The sequence below is a fragment of the Vipera berus genome (assembly GCF_964194415.1).
Source record: "Vipera berus genome assembly, chromosome: 2".
NCBI classification, from domain to species: domain Eukaryota; kingdom Metazoa; phylum Chordata; class Lepidosauria; order Squamata; family Viperidae; genus Vipera; species Vipera berus.
The window spans coordinates 100,568,778-100,586,000 of NC_138203.1; the positions used below are offsets into that span (position 1 = coordinate 100,568,778).

General features: G+C 38.4%; 2 protein-coding genes across 2 annotated transcripts in view; both read right to left on the reverse strand.

The window, feature by feature from the left end:
• LOC308663166 (stimulated by retinoic acid gene 6 protein-like) overlaps positions 1 to 6,195 on the reverse strand; it is a gene marked incomplete at its 5' end in the record, with an annotated part of 30,722 nt that extends 24,527 nt beyond the window's left edge. Inside the window, 5 exons of the mRNA XM_081319389.1 lie at positions 1,201 to 1,321; positions 2,370 to 2,503; positions 3,571 to 3,671; positions 3,762 to 3,846; positions 6,167 to 6,195. Of these exons, the coding sequence (XP_081175515.1) occupies positions 1,201 to 1,321; positions 2,370 to 2,503; positions 3,571 to 3,671; positions 3,762 to 3,846; positions 6,167 to 6,195 (470 nt within the window). The remainder of the gene's footprint in view (positions 1 to 1,200; positions 1,322 to 2,369; positions 2,504 to 3,570; positions 3,672 to 3,761; positions 3,847 to 6,166) is intronic.
• A 1,242-nt stretch (positions 6,196 to 7,437) lies between these two features.
• LOC308663167 (stimulated by retinoic acid gene 6 protein-like) overlaps positions 7,438 to 17,223 on the reverse strand; it is a 48,435-nt gene continuing 38,649 nt past the window's right edge. Inside the window, exons 10-17 of the mRNA XM_081319390.1 lie at positions 16,926 to 17,001; positions 16,169 to 16,250; positions 14,421 to 14,469; positions 14,209 to 14,326; positions 13,336 to 13,455; positions 12,221 to 12,384; positions 11,907 to 12,056; positions 7,438 to 10,285 (exon numbers count right to left, since the gene is read on the reverse strand). Coding sequence (XP_081175516.1) covers positions 10,170 to 10,285; positions 11,907 to 12,056; positions 12,221 to 12,384; positions 13,336 to 13,455; positions 14,209 to 14,326; positions 14,421 to 14,469; positions 16,169 to 16,250; positions 16,926 to 17,001 — 875 coding nt within the window. The 3' untranslated portion in view covers positions 7,438 to 10,169. The remainder of the gene's footprint in view (positions 10,286 to 11,906; positions 12,057 to 12,220; positions 12,385 to 13,335; positions 13,456 to 14,208; positions 14,327 to 14,420; positions 14,470 to 16,168; positions 16,251 to 16,925; positions 17,002 to 17,223) is intronic.

Sequence of the window (17,223 nt, forward strand, 5' to 3'; positions counted from 1 at the left end):
AGCTTAAATGGACTCCAGAAGATGGTAGAGGACAGGAAGGCCTGGAGGAACGTTGTCCATAGGGTCGCGATGGGTCGGACACGACTTTGCAACTAACAACAACAACAACAACAACAGATAACTTTAAACTGTTTCCTCTGGGAGCTGAGGATAAGACAAGGCATGATGTATCATAAAAATTTGGAACCGAACTAGATAAACTAGCTAACGAGTAACAAAACATTTAGTGTGCCACTCATTGTTTTCTGGGTGTTTATTGGTTTATGAAGAAATAGGAGATTGCTGCTGGATCTAAAGTTGCTCAGAGATAACAAGAGAAGGTGGCAGGTCTGCCTTGACTTATGGCCAAGGAGAAAGAGAGCAGGAGCTTCCAGTTGCTTGATCTCGGTCAGGAAAATATGTGAAGCTAGGGCTATGCACAGAGCTGCCTCGGTAATAAGCTGTCACACTCCCACACGTACTCAACGGATCTGTGATTCTCCGTTTTACTCAATTGTCTGCAGTCACACAAGACACTGAATTACGAACAAACTGTATGGGCTTGTCTTGTAAAAAACACAGCAAAGCACAAGCTTGCCAGTTGCATTTCAGCCTAGCTTATTGTATGATCTGTGCCACAGAGCTACTTCCTTGGATGGGGATTTCGCTGTCTTATTTGTTCAGGGATTTTTCTCCCAGGTTCTGAAAAGGATCAGACAATCCATTTCTCTAAACATTCATTCAGAATTATTTTCCGTATTTCTCAAATGTTACACTGCCTCATTCTCAGTGCTCAGTCTTCCTCTTGTCTCTTGTCTTCTAGTATCTGTGAAGCATTTAAAATGATTTTTTTTAGCTGCAACGTTCAGCAGATGGATATCTGCCCGGTGTGACAATATAGGGACAGAACAAACTATGGCAATCTGGTGTTAGCTGTGGTGTGTTTTCAAAAGCAAATGAGCCATTTTAAAAAGAAATGGTGGAAACCTACCGGCATTGTTCATGACTAAAAACTTGAATTTGAAAAGAAACTGGGATAGCCTTCTATGATAAAGCTGGCTAGTAGATCTGAACAGTAATGAAAACCCTTAACTCTTTGAACATATTCTCTTCCTGGGAATATGTGAGTTGTGGGCAGACATTTTGTCAGGTTCTCTCACAACCTTCTTTCTGGTGCTCATCGTTTTATGCACAATCAAGCCAATTTCTCAGGATGCTCACCAAGCTGCTGTGTAAAGGAATCCAAGTGTGGCCCCCGTGATCTGCATGTGTGTTGAAAGGCAAGCAAAGAACGGATAGGAGGAAAGGCCCACTTCTGTGGCACCGATCAGAATAGCAATGGCTGTAAAAAAGATAGAAAATGGATGATGAAATCCCCATAATGGGAAGATAATGGGCAGGCATAAATGCACTAAGGTCCAGTCTTAGGAAGACCCATAGCACAATAATAAAATGTGGGCTTTTGCTATAGAAGATAGGAAATTCATTTCCTGGTGCTGGCACTGATGGTTGTCACAGCTAAACTGGATGGCAAACTCCAGAATTCATAGCCAAAATGGCTGCATTCTCAACAAATCTGCAGGGACCAGGTTGGTTTAACTCAGACCCAATTTAGAAGCACCGATCCATCTAAGCATTACAGGTAGTCCTTGGCTTATGACCACAGTTGAGCCCAACGTTTCTGTTGCTAAACAAGAGAGGGTGAGTTGTGTCCCAGTGAGTGAGTTTATGACCCTTTTTCCACAGTTGTTAAACCAGTCACTGTGATTGTTAAGTGAATCATGTTAAGTTGGGAACTGATATGTATTTAGCCTAAAGCCCAGAGTTTGAAGTATCTGCTTTTCTTCATTATTAAGGACATTTCTAGTACCAGAATAAAAAATACATTGGCACAACTGAGTGCTTAAATTGGGTGTAAATTTTCTAGTTTTAGCTAGAATTTTCTAGCTGCCTGGAGTCACTTTTCAAAGTGAGATGCATAGTATATAAATTTAATAATTAATAGTTCAAGAGTATTGAACTGGGAGAAGTTTGCCAGCTGTCCTCTTACTGAATTGCAAATATTCAGCAAATGCATTTAAACAAGAATATTGCTTAAATGGATCCCCACAAGTAATGCAGAATAAATTGATGAATCAGGAGAAAAGATGAATGTGACAAAAGAAAACTTAGAAGTTAACTGTGCCTTATGACACATTTAAATGTAGCCTCAAGTTAACCAAGCCGTGCTATATCTTTTATGTTGGAGAGAGAATTTCCACATTTTGGCTGTTTCTTCACTTTACTCCCAACCCCTTTTTATAAATTACACCACAGATGTGAAGGCTGATCAGGATCTGAAGGGAAGTGATTTAGGCTGTAGGCTAAAATGTTCTAACAGGATCTTTTACCTTTAATCCATTGTGGCAGCACTCGCAGAGGGTAATAACCATCTGCAAACAGTATCATGACTTTGTTAGCTGTAGCTCCAAAGGCAAAACCCATTGCCCATCGACTGCTGCATGTTTCCATTAAATCTAAGGGTCTGTGGGGAAAAAGATATTACAATTGCATGTTTAAATTATAAGAAAGAAGTTTTCAACTAAGTGTAGGAAGAATGTCTACATGGAGTTAAGTATTTGACAGTAGAACAAACTACAGTAATAGGCAAGGGGACTCTTTTTCCAGATAGCTACTAATTTTAGATATCTGTAGCATCTACTTAGGGATGCGGTGGCTCAGTGGGTTAGGACGCTGAGCTTGTCGATCAGAAGGTCGGCAGTTTGGCGGGTCAAATCCCAAGTGCCGTGTAACAGAGTGAACGCCTGTTACTTGTCCCAGCTTCTGCCAACCTAGCGGTTCGAAAGCACGTAAAAATGCAAGTAGAAACATAGGGACCACTATGGTGGGAAGGTAACAGCGTTCCGTGCGCCTTTGGTGTCTAGTCATGCCAGCCACATGACCATGGAGACGTCCTCGGACAAGCGCTGGCTCTTCGGCTTTGAAACGGAGATGAGCACTGGCCCCTAGAGTCAGAAACGACTAGCACACATGTGCGGGGGAACCTTTACCTTTACCTTTAGCATCTACTTGAATAGACTTGTTGACCTCAGTGGGGATTGATTGATTGACCTATGTCTGTATATTTTCTATTCCTTGTGATTCTAAGTAGCTTTATGTTCCAATCCAGCAAGGCAGCTCCTCTTATATTCTTTTAACTCAGAATTAGAAATTGTCTATAGTCCTAAAGGCTTTCCGAGTTTCTACTCTCTAGCCTAAAATATGCTATAATTATGCAGCTACCGAAGCAAATGAGAAACGAGATCATAAGAGAAAGAATTGGCATAGAACCAATCTTACATTACATACAGAAGCAGCAAATAAAGTGGTCTGCTCACCTGGAGAGGATACTGTAGGATTCTATATCATACAAGGGACATACAAAAAGAGGAGAAGATCAAAGAGCATGAGGCGGACTCAGAACAAGATGGAGAGACACTATAACAACATCAATTAACAGTGGTTCAGACCATCAAAAGAACAAGAGCCACCCGAAGTGGTAAAGGAGGAAGTAAAGAAGAAGACTGGAACAAAATAATTCTGCACACTTACACAACAACCCCGCATCTCCTGTTGAGGAGATGGAATTTTTCATCAATTACATTTCTCCTGGCTCTTTTTTCAAGACAAGACAGCACCACAATTATGGCAATCTACAAAAGAAGGAAAGAAAATCCCTGGGTCCCGAGAATACAAGGAATGTTGCTCACAATCATGGTTAAGTTATTTATAGTTTTACTTACTGATGGAAGAAGTGAATAATGCAAAACAGGCTCCAGGTCTATTAGACTTGTACAGGTTTCATTATAGGTTTCATTTAGGGACCGACTGCACAGAATACACAAATGCAAACAACATATTTAATTGATAGCTACATACTGTATATTAAATAAATAGTTTCTGATGGGAAAAAAATGGAGAATGGCTTTGTGGGGACAAATAAAGAAATGCTATTCTGTGGGCATCCAAGTTTTCTTGATTCAGCATCTGTATTGCCAAGTCAGGGGAAACCGCCGAAGCACAATATAGCGGGTACTTTGTATGCAGAAAAGTTCAGCTTTTATATCTGGCATCACCTGGTAGGGCTAGAAAACCCCCTCATTGCAAAACTCTGTACTTGTAAATGCCAGTGGGATTGCAGTCTACAAAATATACCTTCTACAGGTAGTCCTCAACTTTCAACCATACATTTAGTGACTGCTCAAAATTATACCGGCACTGAAAAAAGTGACTTATGTCTGTTTTTCACATGCAGCATCCTTATGGTCACATGATCAAAATTCAGCCACTTGGCAACTGGCATGTATTTAAGGTGATTGCCGTGTCCTGGGGACATGTGATCATCTTTTGCAACTTCCTTAATGGGGAAATCATATTCACTTAACAACCATGTTACTAACTTAAATTCTTCTTGTGCCATATCCGTAATCGGACATTGGCGATCATGTTGGTGATCCTGTTTTTATCAGCCACCGCACGAAAATGTGCTGCTGAGTTTTGTCCAAACCAGTCCCTTAGATTTTGAAGCCATGATGTTCTTCTTCTGCCTGGACCTAACTTAACTGCAGTGATTCATTTAACAACTGTGGCAAGGTTAGGTCATAAAATGGGGCAAAACTCACATAACTGTCTTGCTTAACAATGGAAATTTTGGACTCAACTGTGAACATAAGTTGAGGACTATCTGTATCCTAATCTATGCAGTATTCCAAGTTTCTGAACATGAAAAACAGAAAACACCATTGGATAACAGTTCTGTACCTTCCTAGCTACTTTTTCTTTCCTCTCTCCTGGGGAGTCAGAGTATCATGAGGAAGTAATTCTCCTTTGCTCTACAAGAACTATCCTACAAATGGGTTAACCTGAACTCAAGAGGGCACCCTTTTCAGCTAAGCAGGGGGTTGAACACAGACTTGGTCCAACATTGTCTCATCAGCACCACTGTTTCCATGAACTATGGATTACTTCCATGAAATAATCCTATTAACGATACTTAGAGGAAATAGGCTGGCACTTTTCATTCAGTCTAAAGCCACAAACATGACAATGTGTCCCTCCCATTTCCCGTAAGGAAGTCAACCATTATCTATAACTAAATCTTCCTTTAGCATTAATGATAAAACATCATCCACCATCACATTTAAGGACAATACATTACTTAGTGGGTACAACTCAGGTCCTGTCCTCCAACAGAGTAAGGAAACCCCAAGATGGTCTCTAGAAAGGCATCCACCACTACATCTCATTTACCCATCCCAAGTTTTGCCCTGAGGCAACCATCTCACTTTGACCAGAGTTGATCTGAATGCTCAAACTGGTTCATCCTCCCATTCATTACTGAAGCTCCTAACGTCAGGTCTTCACCAACAAAGCACAGCAGGATGGGAACAAATTTCTTCTGTATGACAACACTTGCACTCTACTTAGGGTGCCATGTCAAAATTGAACAAGAGAGATAAATTGCAATCAAACATGAGCAAAATATGTTTGGTGAGGAAGGGATCAAGTAGAGATGGTGTATGCAGGGCAAAGGCAAAGAGTGATGGGATTTGCCGTAGTAAGTACAAGGTCATAAATTACAGAAGAGGATTAGGAAGGAGTTTTCCATTCCTGTATTGTTCAGATGTGCTAAACTTTTTGAAATTGAAAATAAATGCGCTACGCTTTTTAACTGAAAATAAAGTATTACTTTGGGAATATCATGCCAAAGCTACAATACCCTTCAAATAATATGTCAAGCAATTTAGAATACAGTCAGTCCCTTCCATCTCTGGCAGACACCCTACACTAGATGACACCAGCAAACTAGTGCCTCCTAAGTCATGGAAGTGATGGAGAAAGATTGCAGAGAGCAATTGGTGCTTAAAACTGCCCTTAGCTATCTAGTCTGCTTCAGCTCTAGGGTTCAAGTCAAATAGTTCCTCTGCAATTGGCCAGATGCATCTGCCAATGCTCCCCTAGGCTTATTTCAAGGGAAGGAAAGCTGCCAAAGAAAATAAGTGGTTGGGTGGAGAATTAAGCACCCCCTCTAATTTTCTGATATGATAATCCCTGAAAAATGCCTTCCTTTCCCACCCCACCCCCACCCCCACATAGCATTGTGAGTTCAGCAAATCTCATGGGTGTCTCTCTTGTGCTGAAAACTTACCAGGTTTCCAGGGAGGGTATTATGGCCATGCTGAGAAGAGCTGTAGGTGTTAAATGTATGCAATTCTATAGGCTACTCCAGGAAACTATATGGTATTTCTGTCTTCTTCGTTTCATGTTCTTTTCTTAACCGTTCTGATGATCTGAGATTGCAGAGGTAATTCCAAGGCTGTTTCTAATTCCAACCGACCTAGCTACTCATAAAGCAAACATTTGGTTAAATATTTGCCTGTCATAAGAGCACAATGAGGAAGCTAACCAAATGGAAGAGTCTCCCAGTTATCTGCAGACACATTTAACAACTAGAAGTAAAATAAAAAAAAAAGCCTTCCAATCAGTGGCATCGCACAGAAAAATACAGGAGTACAAAGTTCAGAAGTAAAGTTCAAGAGAGCATGCAAAATGCAAAGCAGTATGACTTGAACAGCACAGGGTGAATTGAACAATAACTGGTGGGTCAGTTACTAAAAAGATTTTCCAGAACAATACTAACTTAGTGGAATCGTTTTTGGGTTTTGTATATACCGGTAATTTTTATTAAATAAATTTTCAAGAGAATAAAAACAATATCATTTGTGTTTACTTATCACTTCTCTTACAATTCCGTCTCATTCTATGTGTTTGAACCAAACATTTTTTTTAGGTTTTGGGGGGGTTTTTTTGCAAGTCCACCAGACATGATAAAAACATATTCCATGTTTTCCACATTTCTAATATAAAGTTCAGGTATTTTGCATCATGGGCAAAATACCGAGGAAATACCTCAAGTGATATGTAATTCCCAACTCCACTTTTTTCTAGCCCCAGAAACTCCACTGATTGAACCATAGACATTCAGAAGCAAATCATCTAATTGTAGAAAAAATTGCCACTCATTTTTGAAGAAAAGAGAAAGGACAATGATGTCTTCTAAAAGGCTTCACACACTTTAGATGGCTTTCAAACACAATATCCATCCTCCCAAAAGACAAATATTGTTGTGATGCCACTCAGCACTCAATAACAGCTGACCCCTGCAAGAATATACATCTCAGTGTCTCTTTGATGTGGGCCATTAGCATGTACAGAAAGACACAACTGGCACCATACAGGCAGGAAGAGATTACACCATCCGTTCTGTATTTAAGGGAGGCAAAGCTGAGGGATTGCTTAAATGCAAGCCTTAGAAAGGAAATAGAAAGAAAGGCTGACTTTTAAAATATATTTTTAGATAATATCAATGTAATACAAATACAAAATAACTGCAAAAATATTGCAGATTCAAAATACTGAATTACAGATGCTCTTTTGCTCTTCAAATCGCATCCCTCTCAAGAACACTCCAAAATATCCATTTACCTATTGTAAATATGTGGTCAACAGAAAGATACTTTTTATGCTTCTTAGGAATTGTTTGGGAGAAAGTTTCCACATGCAGAGCAGATTTTTAAGAACATGCTTTATTAAAAAATAAACCTCTTAACATTTTTCTTTCTAGTTGTGACAAGCAAAGATTACTGAGGACAAGATGCCAACAGGAGGATTCTTTTAAAGTTTTGTTCACTTGCATCTAACTTTGGCATATCTGTCTCTTTTTTAATTTCTTTCTTTCTTTCTTTTTCTTTCTTTCTCTCTTTCTTTCCTGTATCTCTATTATATTTTTATTTCACCCGGAGCACATGAATGAGACAGGAATAAGTCATTTTTACATATATTGGTATTAAATAGAATTTTCTCTCTTATTCTTATACCATCCAAACACAAATGTGTGTACAATAAATTGGGTTTTGTCATTCACGACCTTTAACTTCATGCCTGAATAATTTTCTGCCAGTTCGAAGATTGTCCATTTCAGAGGTGGAAAGGGCCTATTTCTGTGTATAGTTGTATATTTATTTCTTAACAACCATCCACATTACCTTACATGGGAAAAAGTCTCTTATATCACCTCAGGGATGGTCAGGTGAAATTAGATGCCATTGGGACATAACCTCTATACTGGAAGTTTCTGCATTCTAAAGAGGTTTCTGAAGGACATCTTCCCTTATCCATGATCACTATACATGTCTATGGAGAGGATTGGGGTTGATATTCAACAGCATCTGAATGGCATGTTGAATTTCCCTGTTCCTGCTATATGGCTTCATTGAAGAGTTACTGTATATAAACATCAGATAATGACAAATGCACAAATACCTTCAAAGTTCCAATTTTTAATACCAGCATAAGGAGGATGGGGTACACAGGATTACCAGCATAAGGAGGATGGGGTACACAGGATTAAAAAGTATAAAGGATACAACAAAATATAATTGAAAAGAAAAATCAATGCTAAAATATATAAAAACAAGACTTTAAAAAAAACTAAAGGGAAAGGTAGAAATATTAGATCAACGAGAGGGGGCATACAATTTAGTATACGGCAAACTAAATCTATCATAGTACAAAGCACTTTTGAATAACTAAATGCTCGTTAAGACTAGTGAATGCCATAGGTCATCTGACAGATTTTACACACTGCTGGGCAAAGCCTGGCAACCTTATATTGTTAGCAGGGTAAATGTCTGAAAGTAACAGGGAAATGTAATTTGGGTATTTATGTAATAATGGTATGTATGAATGTCTCTATAGTACTGGCACTGGAGAAGTACATGTTCTCTTGTTTCTACAAGAATCACAGGAGCAGGGGATCTTCCTGTATCGCCCTTCAAGGATACCTGAGGGGCAGGTATGACATTGTGCCAGAATGGAAGGCCCTTTGGTGTTTAGGTAGTTTGAGGTTAGTTAAGTGTGTCATGACCGAGGCAGAGTGCATTGGCACTTTGTGTCTGCTACATACTGTTTAATGAGTGCTTTGGCTTGATCATCTCCCATGCTGAGTAAAAGACCTGGAGAGAAGAGCAAAGCTGCGATTTTAGTTGCCACAGCCTTTTTCCACGTGGACTGAAAATCCTTCTTCATAATTAAAGAAGACTAAGGAGAAAAAGGTATAATCTGATTCAATCGTTGAGTACAGCCACCCATACTTTAGCCTCCACTTTCATGAGGCCTGTCTCCAATTTCACACTGGCATTAGAGATGTATTTGGGGACTTGAACGGTTGATCTTAGAAATTTGGATCTAATGGCGCAAAATTGGAGAAGGGATCCAGATGGGGACACACTTGGTTTCCCATCATCACAAAACATTCTATCAACTGATGTTCAAAATGTTTGCTACTAAAGCAAATAATTATTAGGTATTTTAAGACAAAGGTAAAAACTAACAAGAATTAATATAAAAAGAAAGAAAGAAAGAAAGAAAGAAAGAAAGAAAGAAAGAAAGAAAGAAAGAAAGAAAGAAAGAAAGAAAGAAAGAAAGAGAAGGAAGGAAGGAAGGAAGGAAGGAAGGAAGGAAGGAAGGAAGGAAGGAAGGAAGGAAGGATGGAAGGAAGGAAGGAGCCAAAGGTGCAACAATAAAAAATGAGGGGGGAAAATAGAAGCGGCTTCCAATTTTCTTTACAGCAATTACAAGCACCAATACAAAATTACCACTTAGTCTATGGTTATAAGGGAAAAAAATCTCTTTTTACCATTATCATTTTTTTAATCATCAAAACCATAAATTATAATTTCTTTTTTTTCTCTTTCAAGCAAACAAAATCTATAAGGAGTTTCCAGTCAATAATAAGTGTTGATATTGTCTTTTCTCTACTTCAGGAAGTTAATTTCGCCATCATTGCAAATTCTGTCATCTTCGCCAACCATTCCTCCATTGTGGGTTATGCTGAATGTTTCCATTTTTGCAGATATAATAATCTCACTGCAGTTATCATATAGTGGTGCTGGGATTGAATACAGTACAGTAATGTAATAAATACTAGCCATGCTGCAAGTGTTCATTTAGAAAACAAATGAATATGTCAGCCAGCCCCTCTAGATCACAACTCGGATCAAACACTAAATCATTGCTGACCACAGAGACAACTGTATGCTCAGGGCTCTTAGTATATTTAGCATACATTGTCAAAAAGAACAAAGATTTCATCAGTCCACTGAATAAGAGAGAGGTTTTAGCTTCCGGACTTTTTGGATGCTGGGGTTATTCAGAAGTGTATAGAGCAGGAACCATCTTGTCCTGGCTTTGCTAGATACTCTGGGAACTAAAATAAGAAACCAGTATTAATTTTTGCCATGTTCAGCAGGCCAAACATTCTCTCTCAGCCCAACCCACCTCACAGAATTGTTGTTGTATGGAAAATAAGAGGAAGAATGTGATTTGGATATGATTTACGTCAGACATGTCAAACACAAGGCCCGGGGGCCAGATCCGGCCCGCAAAGTGGTTTCATGTGGCCCGTGAAGCCATCCTGGAAACAGTGAGAGAACGGCCCCCACTGCCTTGGACCCGGCCCAGAGACCCTCCTTCTGCCAGAGACCCTCAGATCTGTCCCACTCCTGCCCAGGCCCCCATAAGCACCCTTGATGCGAACGATGTAGAGCTGGCCATGCCCACCCAGTAGGCCGTATGCACTCTAGCCACGCCCACCCAGTAGGCCACGCTCACCCAGGCCATACCCACCCAGCCCCCTGAGGGCAACCGCAATGCTGATGCGGCCATCAATGAAATTGAGTTTGACACCCCTGATTTACATCATTTGTAAAACTAAAAGGGCGGGATATCAATAAATAAAACAAACATCCCCCAGATCATTCTCTTGTTTATTACTAAGCAACATACTCAAGTGAATACTGTATGTGAGGTTCTGAGATTCTATATTGTATACATTGTATTTCAGTTAATCCCTTGCTGCCAAAGGATTGATCTCAATGCATTTTGGAATTTCTGTTTTTGGGGAGGAGGAGGGGAAATTGCAATTTAAGTTTTTCTTTAAAAAAAGTATAAACTTTGGGGGAGAAAGGATGTAGATCAATACAACATTTTAGAGCCTTGCACAAGTGTTAGAACTCACTATCTAAACAACTTGACCCTGTAAAGAAATGCTGCACTCAGGAAAAACAAAATTTGGGGATGATGCTGTCACAAATGTCTGAACAGATAACTTTCAGAAATCCTTTGTGTGTGATAGCAGAGATAACAGAAATGGAAACTTCTAATAAAATACTGCTAAGCTTGTAAGCCGCCCTGAGTCTTCGGAGAAGGGCAGGATATAAATGGAATTTTAAAAAAAATAGAGGGCAAAGGTTTATCTTCATGATAGGAGCCAGTGCAAAAGGCCAAATTGCTGATGAAATGGAAATGTTTAGCTTTGGGATCCACCTTCAAGAGTTCTCTGAATGAAGACAATCTGCAGTGAGCAGAAATTCTTCCCCAGGAGTGCAGATTCTATTTTAACCTGCCCTATATCTTATATATGAAGGGACGCGGTGGCTCAGTGGGTTAGGACACTGAGCTTGTCGATCAGAAGGTCGGCAGTTTGGCAGGTCGAATCCCAAGTGCCGCGTAACAGAGCGCCTGTTGCTCGTCCCAGCTTCTGCCAACCTAGCAGTTCGAAAGCACGTAAAAAATGCAAGTAGAAAAATAGGGTCCACTACGGTGGGAAGGTAACAACATTCCATGCGCCTTTGGAGTCTAGTCATGCTGACCACATTACCACGGAGATGTCCTCGGACAAGTGCTGGCTCTTCGGCTTTGAAATGGAGATGAGCACCGGCCCCTAGAGTCGGAAATGACTAGCACGCATGTGCGGGGGAACCTTTACCTTTTTATATCTTATATATATATTTCTTTACATCCCAACAGGCCATGTGATTCAGGCTTACCTATTTCCAATGGTTTACACACAGATGAATATGAATCGGCTGACAAGCTTTTTTCTTTGAGTTTGTTGCAAAGGATTTGGCAGAAGCACACAAGGATGGGATTTGTGTGATAGTGGTCCAGAAAAAGCATTCCAATCCAAACTGAGAATCCTGCAGAAAAATCATGAGTATTTCTTTTCCGTATGTTAAATGCAGCTCTTTGTTCTCCCATCCCACCCACTCCATCCAAGGCTTGAAACAAAGATGGGTGGAAAGTTCAGTTCATTATGTAAAAGTAGATGAGGTCTCCTCTGTAAAGTCCTTCAAACTCTTACCTGCATCACATTGTTCATAACCTTTTGGCATTACTGGCCGATCTATCCGTCCAACCAGCCAAGCCCCAAGAACGATGCTGCGGGCCAGTCTGAGCAGACAGGAAGTTAAGCCCACGACCACCGAATGGAAGAATAGAAAATAACTGAAGTTTACGAAGACTCTCCTGCAAAACAAAAGGCTACCATTGAGAAGTCTCATGCTTACTCTCCAACTATAGAGGCAGAAACAGATGAATTTGCTTTTGAATTCAGCCATGTGCTGTGTTAGGATCTGGAGGCAGATACATCCACAATGGGGTTTTACCGAAAAGGAAAATTTAGTAGTTCTTCCTAGCGCTCAGTTGAGGAAATACAATAAGTTGTACTTACAGAAAGTTATAACACTTTACTGATCCTATGAGAAGATGAATAAGGTTTATTTACAAGTCCTACCAATCGTAATTGGTAAGATACAGACTGTTGTACTAAGATATAATACAAATGCATAAACAAATTTCACTGAACCGAAATCAGTCTACACATTGCAACACTGGCACAATATTAAAAGATTTTTCAGTAGAATAAGATAATCTGGTCAACAGATAAGACTAGGATAAAAAGAAAGCTGAGGAGAATTATATTGTTAAATCTTCCCTCGTTTTCTTCATGCACTATTCAACATGAAAAAGCATTTTAACGTGTTTTCTTTATAGCTTAAAATAGCATAATAAAAATGCCACATAGTTGTTCTGAAACTGTATTTTTCTACTTAACTTTTTCCCCATTGATCTTTTAACATTTTCCTACCAAGATGGTCCCATAGTGACTAACAAATGGCAAAATTAGAGGCTGAATTAGATCAGCTTCCCTGAGTAATTATTTCCAGATAAGGTTTTTATTTGTGCAAATATGAATCCTGTCTCACATTTTCACATCCCTCCTTTTTCACATCTTTTTCTGACAGTCATTTTAAAAAATAAGGAAAGAACACCGGCAGAACTATACAGTGCCTTCCAAACAACACTGCTAAAAGATGTTTATCTGGAAGCATCCTTGCTTATCAAATCCAGATGCTGTGCAATGGAAAAAATTATAGTCACAGAATAGCAGTAGACATATCGCTCCCTAGCACTGACCTGTTATCAAGTGCCAAAGGCTTTTGACTGTCACTCGGTGACATTTTTGGCTGGAGAAAAAACCTGGCACCGGCAAACACCTGTATCTTCTTGATCACTAGGACAATGACAAATGTCAGGCTGAGAGACAGAAAACAAAGAAAAGAACATTGCATTTTATAACCATGCTAAAGCCATCAAATATAAATATAAATATAAATATAAATATAAATATAAATATAAATATAAATATAAATAAATATATATATATATATATATATATATATATATATATATATATAGAGAGAGAGAGAGAGAGAGAGAGAAGAGAGAGAGAGAGAGAGAGAGCGAGAGAGAGAGAGAGAGCGCATTGTGTTTTGCTACCATCCTCTTACTCAGGGATCCAGAATTTTTATGTTCATCATTATGAATTGCTTGGTAATCAATTCTATCTAATTTCCAAATTCAAAAGTATAAAAAAAGTTTAAAGGTGGAATCCTATGAACATAGTATATAGAACTGCATATGCAGGCATAGGTTTTTGTGTCGTTTGTACTACGCATTTCTTCCTTTCAAACAGACAAATGGCACTTCAAATGATATAATAAGCTCTCATTTCTGACTATGAATGTTTCTGCAATCAGAGCAGCAGAACAATGAATCATCGGCTCGGTAAGTATTTTTTTGAGGTTACAAATTCCTTCTTTGTAATCCAGCCAATGAGGCGGATGATGGAGTAACTGCTCAAAGTTCCCCCAATTCCATCCAGCCAGATTGTCTTCTAGGCTTTAATAATGTTCAACATGGCCTGATTATGTGAATAATGCTCAGTTTCAGCTTGGTAAATTTAAAAGGCAGGGAGATCAAACTGTTATTGCGACGGCAGGCACTTACACAGTAATTCCCCATTTGTTTAAAAGCTCCATCCACTTGCCATGTATCATGGGTAAAATCAAAATATACATAAGTATCATTCCAAATACCCACTGCAGCAAATGCATGATTAGGTATCCTAGAAAAGAAAATTTACAAATGGTCAACAGAAGGGGAGAATTCGAAGTCCCCAGTAATTTACTCCAACCCTTTTAAGACAGATGTTCACATACCCCACATTATGTATGCAACTTGGAAAGAGATGTACTTTGATAGTGCTACCTGTTGGTGTAAAAAGAATGGGAGAGCTCAGTTAGGATTTCACAAACATATAAAAAAATGTACAATATTTCCACAAAATCTAAGTGGTATATTTTTGTAACTAGAACTATATCTGTACAAGTGCAGAAAGCAATTCTGTCAGCATAATGCCTTAGATTGGACTGAGGGGAAGGAAATAAGATGGTGAACCCTCAAGTGTAACTTTGTTCTACCCATTTATTTTTACCCAAATGAAATTTCAAATTAGAAGAAATCCCCAAAAGAGAAAAATGACCAATGAAATATGAATGAATGACACCCTACAGGAAAGCTAGTTTTCTGTTCTTCTATAGCCCTGTCTTGTATTTGTTCTTGACATTATCCTGACACCTTGGCTCAAGAATGTGCTTTCTTTTGAAAACCAGTTAAACGGAGTGGCAGCAGTCTATTTATTCATGGATTATTAAACTGATTCGAAGAAAGGGACTCGGTATTCGAGGAGAGCAAACAAATTTAAAATGTTTAGTTGATTAATAGCTGCCCAGTGAATTAATCTCCAAAAAGCTTATAAAATGGACAATTTTACACTGAGAGAACTGGTACAATCTCTAAAGAAAACCAGAAAACAGGTTATCTCTAAAATATTCCCACATCCAAGAGCTTGTCAAAAGAAGACATTGTTTTCCCATGACCCTTGAAAATGGACAAGTCTCTTACATTTTCTGAAGAAACAATAATGGAGCCAGATTATTTCTCTCTCTCTTCAATTCTGACTGACTACAGTATATGTACATCTTTGGGTTGCATATCAGTATGTGTTAATCTCTTATAGCATGGTTTTTGTCAAGCTAACTTTGCTCAGTCAAACCTTCTCTAAGATCTTTTTTCCCAAGACTAAAGATGAATCTTTTGATACCTATTCATATCATAGTTCTTTGTTCACTTTGTTCTATCTTGCATAATTACCTTTATACCAGCAACTGTGTGTGTTTGTATGTGTGCATGTGCACGCACACACACGCACTTCAGCTTTTTCTTAGATTCCTATCATATTTGTAGTTTTACACCAAGCATAAAAACACTCATCCAATTCTTTCCTAACATTTTCAGGGTTAATGCCTGCCATTTCTTTTATTTCCTTGAACTTCTTCTCCATTTCTCCATTCTAAAAGTATTGGAAAAGACTGGACATTCTGAGAATTATAGTCACAATAAAAACAAGGTTAAAAAAAGGAAAAAAAACAAGGTTAAAAAAGACCATTTGCCCTGCATACCCGGAGAGTATTTGATCACCTCGGTGATAGGCCCCCAACTGTACTGGTGCTTCTAAATTCCTTGGCAGTTTTTGTTATTATTGATTTGAAGTAAGTGAGGTTGCTGGGGTCTGTTTTGCAGCATTTTGTTAACTCTTTGGGCACTACTCTTTGGGCACTACCAAATAATTGCACAGGTTATGAGCTACACTTCGCACTTTATGAGCTGGTCTTGGAATTCAGTGCACCCTGCTCATTCTATGTAAGAATATTAATATGGTTTGGGCATGTTATTTTGCAGGGCCTACTATATTTTTGGCTAACATTAAGAACTACTTCCATTTTCTTCCATGCATATTTTCCATAGCTTAACCTAAATAAAAGGTCATTATACTTAGTTATGCTTTTTTTTGCCTTATATCCCACAACCACAATCAGTCATTCTTTTTTGAGTGCTGAAAACTCACCACGCTTTGAGAAGATGACACTTTCATAGTTTCTGACACAAGTAGGTGCTTTTTGCCTGCTCTCAATAGTTTAATATGTTTTCTAGGAGAGAAAGAAATATAAATATAAATGCATATATGTATGGATGCACACATGTACATATACATACACAAACACACATATACAAACACTTCCATAAAGTATATTTATATCTCTAAAATGAATCAAAAATATGAATGATTTACATTGAAAGATTGGAGACTTAATGAAGTCTGTAAGGATAACTAGAAGTTCTGAATGTGAAATAGACCATTATTTGGTAGTATTGGCAGAATGCTAACCAAAAGGGAACAATGAGCAACATTTAGGAATCACGTGTGGATTTTGTGCCAAGCAGAAGATGCATATTGAGAAATGTATTAATATGAGAAATAAAATGTATTCTACATTTCTTGATTAACAGAAAATGTATAATTGAATAAATAGGCTTGAATTATAAAACATTTTGCATAGAATATGGAGGTGAAGGTTGGTTGTTGAATGAACTAAAACAATCCTCCTGTTTCCATAATGCTCTTCCCCACAGCCATCAATATCCACTATTATCCATGCTGATATATTAGCTTCTTGTAAATAGTATTAAAAACAGTGTGAAAACAGTACTATTCATGGCTTTCCAGAAAACCTGGCAACAGTGCCAAGGCCAATGAGACCATATTTTCAGTCACCTAATCATAGCAACAATGTTACATCTGCACAAGATGTCTATATCTGTACCTGTAGCAGACTAAGATGTTAAATACATATCCAATGCATGTGATAGAAGCAATAACAGTAGTAACAATCCAAACTCCTGTAAAACAAATAACATAATTCAGAGATGATTCCCTCAAAATACTCCTCACCATGTCCTAATGCAGTAGTCATAGTAAAATACAAAATTACCAAATAGTCTATATACATTCTTTAGTCTCTTTTGCCTTTGTTTCTTCTTTTTACATTGGGACATAGTTAGTCATTAATTTCTTAATGCCTGCAGCTTTTTGTAATTTTGAAATGTTATAATATTTTGTTT